Raw genomic sequence first — 13,795 nt, forward strand, 5'->3', positions numbered from 1 at the left:
ATGCGCATGCGCGAAATAATTGACAGCAATTTGATCATGTACAAACCTAGCCTCCTTCACCGGCCTTCATAGAAAAGAAGGCCTGCTATCGACTGCTTGCGCATGCGCCAAATTATTGGATATTTTTCCGTAAATTTCCTATAATAGTGGATTCATCTGAGAAAATATTCTAAAAGTCATGCATACACAGAGCTATTCAGAGCTGTGTAGGTTTGTTGTACTTGTTGTACAGCTATTTTCTTCTGATGGAATCAGTAGCAGTAGTATAGTTTGCCTCCTTCACCGGCCTTCATAGAAAAGAAGACCTACTATCGACTGCAAAATTATATGGGATCGAGGCTATAGTATAGTAGACTTTCACCAAAGTTGGTGTTAAATGGGCGTGGCCTGTCCATATAGGCTCTTGTCAGCTTTCACTCCGTTCACACTGTTGCAGGCTGTGAGTCTTTTGTTAACATAGCAGGGTAAGGGTAGCTATCAGAGAATGCTATCCGATGGACTAGAAACTTTCAATCGAATCCTCAATCCACTTCCGTTCGTTGTGATGTCATAGTTTTACTGAGCATATACGATATTATCCAAAGCCGAGGGCATATTAGCGCATGCGCAAGCAGTCGATACCAGGCCCACTTCCCTGAGTGAAGTGCGGCCTAGGATCGAGGCTAGTATAAACTGTAAAAAAACGAACAATAAATACGTATGACAATGAATTGTGGTTAGTGGGAAAATTTTCATGGCAGCTTTCAAAGACACTAATTAAAGTACATGTACAATAAATTATTATGCTGCAGCGGGTGATAGCTACATGTAGCTCTGTTTATCAAAGAGGCAGTACAGCTAGAGTTGCAAGTTAGGAAGAGTGATGGACCCTTTAAGGTTGGGTATTGTGTTTTGCCCTCCTGTGATACTAATTTTATGGAGTATGAATATCATTATCGCTATGTTTTTAGTGGAGCGTCAGACAAGTTGTACAAGTTTGCGTCAATTCTTAGCATGGGAATCTTCAAGTCCATCTCAGAGGACATAGGGGTCGTACGGAATGGGGACGAAGTTGAGGTAGTTCAACAACCGAGGGCTCTAGAAGGGAGGGGCAGGGCCAAACGAAGAGAAATGTTCAATCTGGTTGGAGCTAGCTCCCTGTTTATTTGGAGATCAAGCGTATTTTTAGATATTTTACCGTCTACTCTTAGCTTTTTTACTCGCCTGTATGAAGTTTTACAATGGACATCTCTTTGTCTGGATCTTGCTGAAAGTACTTATACTGCTCTTATAAATTAACGCAAAAATAGTCTTGCAGTTTTGATGCCCATTCTCATGCATCTTCATAATCATGGCATTCTTACACAAAACAATGCAAAAGAGAAAAAGCTGACAGAATGAAGTGCTGATGCCTCAGTGAAGGTGTCAAAGCTACATAACATAAAGCTACTAATAGCTAGCTTTGAACATTTTGAATCACTGGGAAACTTAGAGGGTGGGTAATGATCGACGATGATTGTTGTTAAAAACGATCGATGCCTAAAGTTCAAGTCTAAAATTAATGGCTGCAAGTCAGCAGAGCAGCTACTAGCGTTCTAGTGCAGAGCTAACTACTAAGTAGAGTATAGAAACACTCGGTGAACAAGACTCTTCGAAAAGGCTGCAATGGCATTCCAAGTAAGGCATAACTCGAGAACGAAGCTTTATTTTGCAAATCCACAAATACGAATCCAAGAAAACATGATTAGAAGCCTAAAGAAACTCTTACCTGCACTTCATTGATCCTTGAGCAGTCTACACACACACACACACACACACAAACACACTACCGTATACCTCGCTTGCGCATGCGCACCGAGGCATCATGAATATTCATGAGTGCAATACCCTAACCTTAGGAGTGAATAATTTCTTGAGTGTCGAGTTAAAGGTTTCAGGAGTGATCATTATGCCTCGGTGCGCATGCGCAAGCGAGGTATACAGTAGTGTGTTTGTGTTTGTGTGTCTGTGTCTGTGTGTGTAAACTGATCAATGAAGTGCAAGTAAGAGTTTCTATAGGCTTCTCTAGTGTATGTTTTCTTGGATTTTACTTGGATTTTAATTCGTGGATTTGCTGCTTCGTTCTCGAGTTATGCCTAGTTTTGCTTACTTAGAATTGCCATTGAAGCCTTTTCAGAAGAGCACGTAGCCAAACTTGTTACCGAGTGTTGCATGCTACTCTACTTAGTAGTTATGCCTCGAGGCGTAGCCGCACGAGGGATACGTTAAAGCTGACTGTGTGTGTGTGTGTGTCTGTGTGTCTGTGTGTCTGTTCCAGCTGTAACTGCTCAACGGTTGCAATGCGACGAAAACTAACAGCTTCTATAGGCTTCTAGCCACGTTCTCTTGGATTTTGATTAGTAGATTTGCAAACTAAAGCTTCTTTCTCGAGTTATGGCTAGTTTGACTCACATTGAAGGCTATTGCAGTCTCTTCAGAATCTTTCATAGCATCATCTGTCCGCACAAACTTTCTATTCAACATATGAGTTAGCCTTGCACTAAAACGCTAGCTTTTTGTTAGCTACAATACTCAGAAAATATCTGTTAAAACAGCTAGCTAGCAGTAGCCATTTGTGAAATTGATCTCTTTAGACACACCCTTTAATTATTCCTGTGGATGTAATGCGCATGCGCGCTCATTCCAGAAATAATATCAAGATCCAGATCCAGATCCTCCTGGCAGAATCATCTTTGTCTTTGAAGGCCTGGTAAGCCACAAAACACTACCATATAACAATATAGATAACAATTATGCATGTACACAGGTCTTTTCTATTATATACACTGAACTACAGATCCTGGAAGAATTCTTTCTTGAGGTCCAACAATAGATGCATGTAAATAAGTCTTTTCTTCTCAGTGACTTTATATAGATAAGCTAACTTTAATATAAAATTCATTATAGAAACTAATATAACACTCTAATACTTTTCAGCGAAAGCAAATTAAAACATGGCGAGAGGCATTAGCACAGCGCCAGCTTGAACACTAGTTAGCTCTGCACTAGAACGCTAGCTATTGGTAGCTTCAAGAGTGAGAAGAGAGCTGCAAGGCTCTGCTGATGGCAGACTTTTGGCATCAATCGTTCTTAACAACAATCATGGGTGATCATTCATTACCCACTCTTTGCGCAGCTAGCAAATTGCAAAAATGTTCATCACGTGTACGTGTATAAAAGCTATTAGTTATGTAGCTTTGGCATTTCCACCGAGGCATCAGCACCTGCGGTGATTTCATTAGCTTCAGCAATGACTTCTTGTCAAAGGCAAGATTTGGTAGCAGACCTGGTCCATATTACCACAGCCTCATCAGGGGCCTCACAGGAACACATCATGCCTTACATCTGTAGCCTTACAGTGTAGGGTGTCGTTAAGTAGAGACTTGGCTTGATACAATAATGGGTAAAAACTCAGTCATATTTTGCACAAATTTCTATAATTATGTAACGGACTACAACTTCAGAATATACTGTGTATTTACTGACAGTATCCACAAATACACGGATGACCCCCTTTTTGGTGTAATGTATATATGCGCATGCGCATACAAGGTATACCAGGCTGCCTTTATTTTCGTGGCCTGGAATCGCGACTAGGTGCTAAATTTGGTTGACTGAAACCACACCTCTTATTAAGGTTACGGTATTGTGTTTCCACCCACGCATCAAACGCTTATTTTTGTACATTTTGTACAGTGAAGGCTAGAAATTTTCTCTGTCGGCAAATTTAGCCTTGGTAGGCTAGGAAATATTGAACTGTAGCTTCTATCGGCAGGGCGACACGAAGAGAAATGTTTTGAATACAGTCAAGTGAGTTGCAGCTAGCCGGCAGAGATCGAGCGAGTTTGTAGGTACTCACCATCTAGATTTACATGTACTTTACCTCTTCCGTATGAAGTTGTACTGTATAGCGTGTAATTTTCGTGGGGCAAAATATTCGTGGTTTTCGTGGTTGGAGGTCTGACCACGAATATTTTACCCACGAATGAAGCGACCTTGCCTACCTTTACCTGCAGTGCAAGCTCCAACCACGAAAAATATTACCCACGAAATGTCTGCTGAACCACGAATATTTTGTCCCCCGAAAATTACCCGCTATACGGTATCTCTTTGTGTCGCCCTCTGGAAGGTATTTATCTACTGAGAGCTGCAAGTACTTATTGTTCACACAAAATGCCGACTAAAATAGTGTTGTACTAACAGTTTTGATTCTTTCATGCTAATCATTTCCAAAACAATAGCAATAGAAAATTGATCTTCATACAAATACAGTACAGTAGAACCTCGATTATCCGGACACCTTGGTTCCAGAAGCAGGCCGGATAAGTGAATATGCCGGATAATCGAATAGATAAACCACGCCTTAATCCACCCACTTTATTGATGAACAGCAGTGCCACATGTTGTCTGCGCATGCGCAAAAGAAAAGCAGGCATGTCTCCATGGTAACAGCTGCAACGCGCATGCGCATTTGAGGGACACGCCCATTTTCTGAATTATGTAATCAGAAAACTGCCAAGCCGGATAATCGAGGTTCCGGATAATCGAGGGCCGGATAATCGAGGTTCTACTGTACCCATCAATAAAAAGTTCCCGTTCCGTTTGCGTAAAACGCACCGTTCCCGTTTAAACGCATAAAAAAAACGCATAATGAACGCATTGTATTATGCAAAACGCTGCCGTTTTCACGCATCTGCAAAAAAATTGCTGAGTAAGCATTGTGCGTACAGTGTAGCAGTAGGTAGCTAGCTAGCTTATGTACTACAGTATAGCTGATTGTCTAGCGCTTTAATCCTCTTAGTTAGCTTATAGATGCTATTTTGCAACAGTGCACCGTTTCCCCAGTTGTTCTCGGTCTCGCATCAGCCCCAAGACTAAGTTGCCCTCCATGCAAGTTATTTGTGACCTGGAATGACCGTTTTTGAAGACCATCGTCTCTTCTCCAGTATGTCTGACTGCATGTCTGCGTACTTTATAATAGCTAGCTAGCTAGCTAGCTCATTGTACTACAAATCGTACAGTATCATTGTGTAAGTAATTTCAATTTTTCATGAGAAATTGGTCGCGTTCTGCATCCAGTTTAACGCTACCGTTTATACGTGCGTTTTAGAAACGGAACGGGAACTTTTTATTGATGTATACTGTATAAAATTTTATACTCTGTATAGCGAGTAATTTTTGTGGGGTAAAATATTCGTTGTTTTCGTGGGCAAACTGACCTCCACGAAATTTTAACGTAGACGTGGCTTACCGGAACGTAGGCAGACAACGAGACTAAACGAAATTTTTACTCACGAAAACCACCGTTTATTTTTAGGGGTTAACCGGAAGTCACACTGCCCAGGAAATCACCTGTTCTTATCCTGCTAACAACAAATTATTAGGGCCAACTCCAGCTAGATCATTCGACATTGAATGGTCCACATGTAATTAATCAGTTACGCAGGTTGGAGGTACAACAGGCGTGGTGCAGCTCAAGTTTTGATTGAGCAATAATTATCTGCCCACGCCCAGCGTGTAATCAGAGGCTATAATTACTTTATTAGCTGTACCGCGCCTGTCGTACCTCCTCTGGGTTGGCACTAGACCATACCGCTTATGTAGTACGTGTGTAGTAAGCTGATAGGCACAAAATAAAACGATTAAAGGTACGCTCAAGATACTCTACGTACTGTAGTGTTTTTTCGTTAAATTACTCCGGCCACATGCACCCATGCAGCAGCTACATGTATCAGTTGTTAAATTGCAGCAGCTGCTATAATATATAGTTATTGAATAATAATTTATATCGAATAAAAGCGAGCAAGCTAGCTGCTAATGGTGTCCTGACCTCGTTGTAGACTTAATTACCAGCTATAGTTATATACATGTACATAATTACAGCCATTGCATATAACTACGATTGTCTCTTTGAACTCAGTGGCTTATCCAGGAAAAAGGAATGGCAAACTTACGAGTGCGTAGCCCAACATTTTTGTGGGTTACGCCCACTTCCAGTCACACTTTGTAAAACTAGGGAAAATCTATGTGCAAAATTTTTTGTGGGTTACACCCACTTCCGGTCACACTTAATAGAAGGTAGGCAAAAAAAAATTGACGAAATGAGACAGCAAAGAAATAAGGCCTGATTCGGGAAATCGCGTGATTTACAAGGAATTTTATAAACGTGGGCGATATGTAGCCCACAATTGTGACGTAAGGTATTCTCCCACACATTCAGAGATAATACCATGATTTGTACTGTACTGAGGACTGTACTGTGTTGAGACACTGCCAAGGTGTAGCTTGGCCACCACTACTGCAAGTCAGGGAACCAGCGTGGCCAGCTCTAGTGGCAGTAGCTACCTAAATGATGACTTTAGATCTTCTAACATTTAGGAAATAATTATTCTATGTATAGAATCTAAACATACAATAGTAAATCTAGCTAAGGTATAGCTAGCTAGCTTATATTGCTTGCAAACTTCCAGTTCGATCCAAGTGCCGTGGTTAGACTGTTTCATGTCGTGGGCAGTCCAACATCTCTAGCTCAGCTAACCCACACTCATTTTCACCCTTCTACCCTCACGTGACTTCCGATACAGTTTTTCCTAACTCTACCTCTCTTTCTTTCTTTATTCCTCCAGTATTTAAATGAATGATTAATACAGTAAAGAAAGAACAGAAAAGGAGAGCCTGTGTAGAGGCTAATGCAGTAGCATGGAATTGCAATAGGGGGGGGGGGGGGGTGTGGGCAGCAAATGTGGGAGTTGCCAAACATTTTACGGCGTGCGCAAACCTTGTAAGCTGCACGGTAGCTGCACTAAAGCCTTAATAGCTAGACTGAAAGGGGGCACCCTGAGATCTCCCCCTGGATCTGCGACTAGTAAAAAATGTACTTGTAACGTGCAATGGTAAATATAACAACTGTATCAGTAGGTATCAAAACGGAATTGTTAAGAGTTTCTGTAGTAACGTTTTCAATTTGTGTATATACAAAATAGTACTTCGTTCTCAAGTCATGCTTAGCCTGCACTAGAACGCTAGCTTGGTAGCTGCAGAGTGAAAAGAGAGCTGCAATGCTCTAATACTGATGCAGCAGATTTAGCAACCATGATATCGATCATGAGTGATTAAGCCATACTAGGGCATACGTATGACGTTTAAGGTAGTTAAACAAGGTTAATCGATGTACCTTCCATGCTGCCCTGCCTACTATCATTACATAATGACCTCGCCCATCTTATATAAACATGTGCTCTCAGCTAGCTCACTACCTCGTGCTGAGGTCTCTGCCTTTGCTATACCAGCTTATCTGAGTAAAGCCTTTCCTGACGTACCTCACCCTGGCTTCCACACTCTTCTCAACAACAAAAATTAGATGGCTAACACAAAGACCCCTCGCCGTGTATAGACCTGGCCTCCAAGCCACTTCGAGCAAGACCACCTCCATTCCCCGAGCTGACACAGTGAGTTTAAATACCGCCCCCAGCTTGCTATGCCCTTGCCCCTACCATTGCCCTATCGTACACCCTGCCCTGCCCTAATTATTATGCCTCGGTATGCAGCGAGGTAGTTGGTAGTGCACCTGCGTGTAGACTGCTACAGCTGCTCATGCAAGTGCAGTACTGGAGATTCTCTGTGGGCTCCTGGTCATGTTTCCAGGATTTTGGTTTGTGGCATGGTGTGTGGTTCTCGGGTTGTGCCTATAGTTCGCTTACTATAGGAGTGCTTAGCAAAGTGAAATTTTCATTTGCTTCTCTGCTATTGCTATTGCTTATGCCATATGCCCTGCTTTTGTGCCTGCATGTACGCCATCATTATTTGCTTATAATATTATTAATGGCCTATGCCACATGTGAGCCCCGCTACTGCGTTTGTGTCCTATGCCATCTATTGCTATGCTCCCTATAATGCTCTGCCCTGCCCGGTGCCTATACGGCTTATAATATACTGCTCTGCTCTATAATATATATCGCTCTATAATATTCTGCCCCCTGCCCGGTGCCCATACGGCTATATACTGCTCTGCTCTGCTCTATAATATACCGCTCTATTAATAACTATACTGCTCTGTAATATACTGCTCCTGTAACCGAGTGATCCAACTTAACTAATACTGGTGGTAAGCCTACTTTAAAATCAGCTTATATGTAAATAGAACAGTCACAAGAACACAAAAACTAATAGTCACACAAAGAACTAACACTCAGTCTCTTACACACTTCACAGGTCAATATCATGACCTCTCTAGTCACTAACCACAAAAATGACAACAACACACATTACACATTTCACAATAACACTGCAGTTACAGCTCTGCTCTAAATTCTTTGTAATATACTGCTCTGTAATAATTATACTGTTTTACTGCTCTGCTCTATAATATACTGTGCTCTGTAATGTACTGCTCCGCTCTGCACTGCTGAGGCTGCTCTATAGCTCTATAATATACTGCTATACCATATTATACTGCCCTGCTCTGCTCTATAATATACTGCTATACTATATACTGCCCTGCTCTGCGCTCTATAATAAACTGCTATACTATACTGCCCTGCCCTGCTCTGCTCTATAATATACTGCTATACTGTACTCTCCTCTATAATATACTGCTATACTATGCTGCCTTGCTCTGCGCTCTATAATATATTGCTATACTATACTGCCCTGCTCTGCGCTCTATAATATACTGCTATACTATACTGCCCTGCTCTGCGCTCTATAATTACTGCCCCTATAATTATACTGCTCTATAATGTGCTGCTCTATAATATACTGCCCCACTCTGCTCTATAGTATACCTGCTTTGCTCTATAATACCGTCCTGCTCTGTATCTCTATATACTCCACGCCCGGTGCTTATAATATACTGCCCTGTCTAGAATAATTATACCACCCTGCCCCCGTATACCGCCAATCTATCACTTGGCGAACCCTGCCAGCCCGCCCCCCCCCCCCCGACGCACTCGCCCACAGTTACCCTAGACAGCGGAATGCCGTCCGCAGCTACTATTCAGGTCCACGGACTACCCACCTTCCAATCTGACTCTTCCCCAACCATGTTTCCGCCCCCTCGGCCAGCATTCAGCCCCCACCCCTGGTCCCCGCCATCCCACAGCACTCCCACCTGCTTCCCAGACATTCCAACCATCCTCCCCAAAACTACTCAACACAATCCTCCCTGGCAGTATACGGACGATCAACTTCACTCTAGCACATCCACCACTGATCCCAAAATCGTCCCTTTCCCGCAACGTAGCTGGGAAAGCCAGAAGAAGCGCAAACGGCAAATCATCGATATCGCCACATGGGTGCAGCTGTACAGCACCTATATGCTAATCGTCTCCTCCAAACACCCAAGCCCTACCCGAATTAATTTTTAACCTGTCAAGGCAGCAAAAAAAAAAAAAACCTTGCCCAATTTTTGAGTTCTCCGTGATTCTATTCTTCCTGCATGCAGCAACTTTATCCAAAATGTTATAAAAGCTTTAGCTGTGACACCTCCACCGCGGTGCTTTCATTTACATCTGCTACTTCTGGCTCATGCCTGTTGCCGATTAGACACTTATATAGTTGCACGTTTCATATGTTGTGCTATTTAGGTGGCTGTAGGGTGACAAGTATTGCCAGGTGTCGAATATGCACAATTCAGGTTCCCGTAACTCTGCTGATTTTACTTGGCTAATTGTCTTAGCACCTACATTACTCGTATAATTACCTGCTCAAAAGTTACATGTACGACGCATGCATCAACCCCGTGCTCGCTGCTGACTTGATCCTAACCAAAAAAAAAAAAGCACTTAAAATTCACATGCTATAATTATAAACAAGCAAACTTCAAGGCACTGGCCAATACTACATTGCCCATGGCCACACTTAACACATTCTGCTCGGCCAACAAACACCTCCCTCGCACACCTAAGCATAAAAGTCTATACAGCCGTCCGACATACACTGTTAGTGGAAATGCGCAATTTGGAAAACGAGATTGACCACAGGCTTGGCAATCTGCAATACTGATACACACAATAAATTATAGCGAGGCCCATCCCGATTGTGGACGACCTACAGCCAACCCTAGATCTACTCATTCGCCATTTTACTCCACTGCTGCGATAACCCCTTACCACAGTACCTCGGGCCTTCGAGGCAAAGACATTTTCACGGCAGAATTATGTGGCATAATGGGTGGGTATATATATGGGTCAGTACGAATTATAGTGGTTAATTTTCTTCTTGGCATTAAGGTTACTAGGTAGAGTCGCGTGTTCAGTATTCCTGGCTTGTTATTGCTGATTGCCAGCATATAAACTGCATCAGGACTAGTCCTTTCCTACTTGTTTATTGAACGATTACACTTAGCTATAGTATAGGGAAGGCCCCCTCTGAATCTTGCCCACAATAATTATAAAACCTATCTCATGCACAGTTTGTTTAAGAATGAAAATTTACTGTCAAGCTTGAACTTTATTTATAAATTACAGCACAGCCTTGACTTTTAGGGCGGCTCGATCCGTCTCGTGGTCTCCACACTGGATATCCCCTGCTCAGACCAAAAATCTCTGCAATGCCTTTCTTACTAGGATTACTGCCCAATCCCACACAGACGCAAACGTTCTCAAAAAAAAAATATATATATAATTATATATAATTATATCAATTAACGCTGCCGACTTGGCTCGCACTTGACTTGGCTCTCGGGGCGGCTATATAGCGACATAGCGAATTCCACTCTGACATGGAGTCACGCGGTGAGCACACATTGCCCTGTACTCGATTTGCCCTCATAATTTCGTAAGGCACTTTCCTGGGGGGCTTATATTACGCTGGTCATAGTGCCAGGATCCGCTAGGTCAAGAACCTTACTATTGTACAATTAACTCTCTGCTGACATTGATCTCGCTCCCCTATTGGTATTACTTTGCCTCAATCAATAATTATTATTCAGCAGGCTAATGCAGGGGGTTGGACTGCAGGGGGTTGGACAATTCGTCAGCATCTTTACTTGTGCCATAGCGCTCACTTGATCTGTACATGCGTTCACGCTTCAATTCCTTGGGGGTAGGACTTTCGTCCGATGGGCTATGATTTTTACCCCCAAGTACTTATTAGGGGAGCAATATAATTATTAGAAATGCCTAATTATTGTTTAACCAGCGGGGTTGCATGCCTCTAATTAATTAGAGGGGATGCCTAACCCTATAATTAACAGTCATCAGTCATGGTCCGGCTCACCCTCTAAGGAGCGTTGCGGTAATGGGTATTATATATGTTGTTTGTACGTGTATAGCTATAGCAAGGGTATAGCATCATTATGTTCCTCGGAGTACCGAGATAAAATACATAATATACGCAGGCGCCTCTCTCATTTTTTGTTTATGTTTATAAATGAAATTGAAGAGTTAGGATCAAACAGTCGACTTGTCCTGTTGGAAGTGTGACGAGTAGTATTAGATCTAGACCAGATCCACGTTTGCTATGAGCTTATTATTATACCCACTATTTCTAAAATTGTGATACAAATAATTTATGAGTTGACCTTTGCTGATCTTTCTGTCCCTCCCTTTTGCTCTGCTGCACAGAGAGCTATATAGAAACAAAAATATTATATCCACATGCATGGGCCAGAATCAGTTAGCACGAATATTCGCCTTGCTTCCCGCTCGGCTACCTTGACAGTTATATTTTATGCCTCGGTGCGCATGCGCAAGCGAGTATCCGGTAGGGTGTCTTAGACTGCTACAGCTGATCAAAAAGTGAAAGTAAAAGTTTCTAGTCATGACTGTTTACAATTCGTGGATTTGCAAAATGATGCTTTGTTCTCGAGTTTTACCTAGTTTTGCTCTCATTGTAGAACGGTGCGTACTCCATTTTGCTATTACACTAGAACACTACATGTAACTTGCAAGAGTGAAAAAGAGCTGCAAAGCTGTTTCATGTTGAACTTTTGACATGGTTTTAGCAACGGTAGCCGCTACAAAAAATCTATTTCAAATCAATTGCCTAGCTGCGCATGAATTAGAATGATATTGGAGGTCAAAGTTTGATACTCCGAATATAATTTTTTAGAATTTCACTGAAACAACTCTCTGATTGGCAATCCACCAGTTTGCGGATGTGGGTTCATTGATTCACTTTTTGTTTGTTCACACAGAGTCTGTTCACTGGAAGTACGAGTTAAGCAGTTAGATTATTTGCGTGGAGAGGCACATATTCATTACGAGCAGTACAAGAAGAAGCTAGAACAGCAATCACGGTAAGAATTGTCCCATCAAGCATACATAATTATGTAGATACAATGATAATCACAAATCCGATAACAGTAATAAAATAATTATGTTCATGTACATAATAATTATAATTATCATAGCTATACCCTATAATTATACTGTGCGGTTCCGTCAGTATAGTATTTGTGTCACAGAGTTGAGGTACAAAGATTATTGTCGAAAGTTACACAACACTTGGAGCAGCAACATATTGCTCACAAGTACATGCACTTGGAGTCGCTACGTTTAGAGAATGAGAAGATTGTCCTAGAAAAAAGAGAAAGGGAGGTAGGGATTTAGTAGATTACTATGAAAACATCTCTCAACTTAATAGTCCTATTCGTTTAAGAGCCTGGAATTTTGATTGCTTTTTAAACGCCCACTAACTACTTCCTGTATAGCTTCTACAGTAAAATTGTGCTGAGCTGGCAAGCCCTTTTACATTGAAGTCATTGTAAAATCAATGCTGCATTCTGCAATGCATGCGCTATTATTCTAAATAAAGGAAGTTTGTGAAATATTGAAGTAAGAGCTACACAATGGTTTTTGTCCCAGAGAGTGTTTGTCAACTATCAGTGAGCTAGCTGGTCTTGAAGATACCTACTATATACACAGTAAGTGCATGCAGTATAGTGTAGTAGTAGTAGATCTAAGAGGTAAACTAATGCTCAAAGATGGTAGTCTCGAATACCCGCCTCAACCTAAAAGCTTGAGTCTGGTCAAACTCACATATGAACTTTGTTCTGCACAGTCAGCAAAGTCAAGTGGGCTACACGCCCACAAGCATAGTGATAAAGCCACAAGCCATCGCGGATAGAACATACACAGAGGGCTCTATCAAACAGTGTATCAATTAAGGCTAGGAGTTGAAAGCCTACGAGAAAAACACTGAGCTTGAAGCCATCATTGCACAGGCCATGAAACCATGGTCGACGGTCACATTCACATAAATGAGCATTTAGGCTGTTAATTTCGACAAGGTGTTCCAAAGGTCCTGTTGCTAGTCTGGGGAGTTCTAGTATCACATCCTTACAACTCTCTCCATGAATTTCCCTACGTAGGCTTCTGTCAGGGGCTAATTCTTTCTACTAGTAACAATCCATGCGGTTAGCTATAATGATATTCATGTAGACTATAATTTTATTCATGTTTCACACCCACTTGTGGTCAATTAAATGTCCAAGAAATTCCTGGACACAACTTGAACCAAACCTCAATGTGAGTTTGACCAGACTCAAGCTTTTAGGTTGAGGCGGGTATTCGAGACTACTGGTGGAACATCTCCTCTACACAATTCTGCAGATGCCTACTATGTATGTAAGATGTTCTACCATCCTTGAGCATTAGACTACCTCTTAGATCTACTACTACTGCACTTACTGTGTGTATAGAGTAGGTATCTTCAAGACCAGCTAGCTCACTGACAGTTGACAAACACTCTCTGGGACAAAAACCATTGTGTAGCTCTTAGTTCAATATTTCACAAACTTCCTTTATTTAGAATAATAGCGCAATAATAGCGCATG

At 41.8% G+C, this 13,795-nt stretch overlaps 1 protein-coding gene across 5 annotated transcripts in view; it reads left to right on the forward strand.

Moving 5' to 3' along the window:
- The window catches only part of LOC135338883 (trichohyalin-like), a 42,929-nt gene that overhangs the window by 27,716 nt on the left and 1,418 nt on the right, over positions 1-13,795 (forward strand). For all 5 annotated transcript variants that reach the window (XM_064534974.1, XM_064534977.1, XM_064534975.1 and 2 more), the window contains 2 exons: positions 12,155-12,256; positions 12,425-12,557. In XM_064534974.1, coding sequence (XP_064391044.1) covers positions 12,155-12,256; positions 12,425-12,557 — 235 coding nt within the window. The remainder of the gene's footprint in view (positions 1-12,154; positions 12,257-12,424; positions 12,558-13,795) is intronic.

This window comes from Halichondria panicea, chromosome 7, assembly GCF_963675165.1.
Source record: "Halichondria panicea chromosome 7, odHalPani1.1, whole genome shotgun sequence".
Classification (NCBI taxonomy): domain Eukaryota; kingdom Metazoa; phylum Porifera; class Demospongiae; order Suberitida; family Halichondriidae; genus Halichondria; species Halichondria panicea.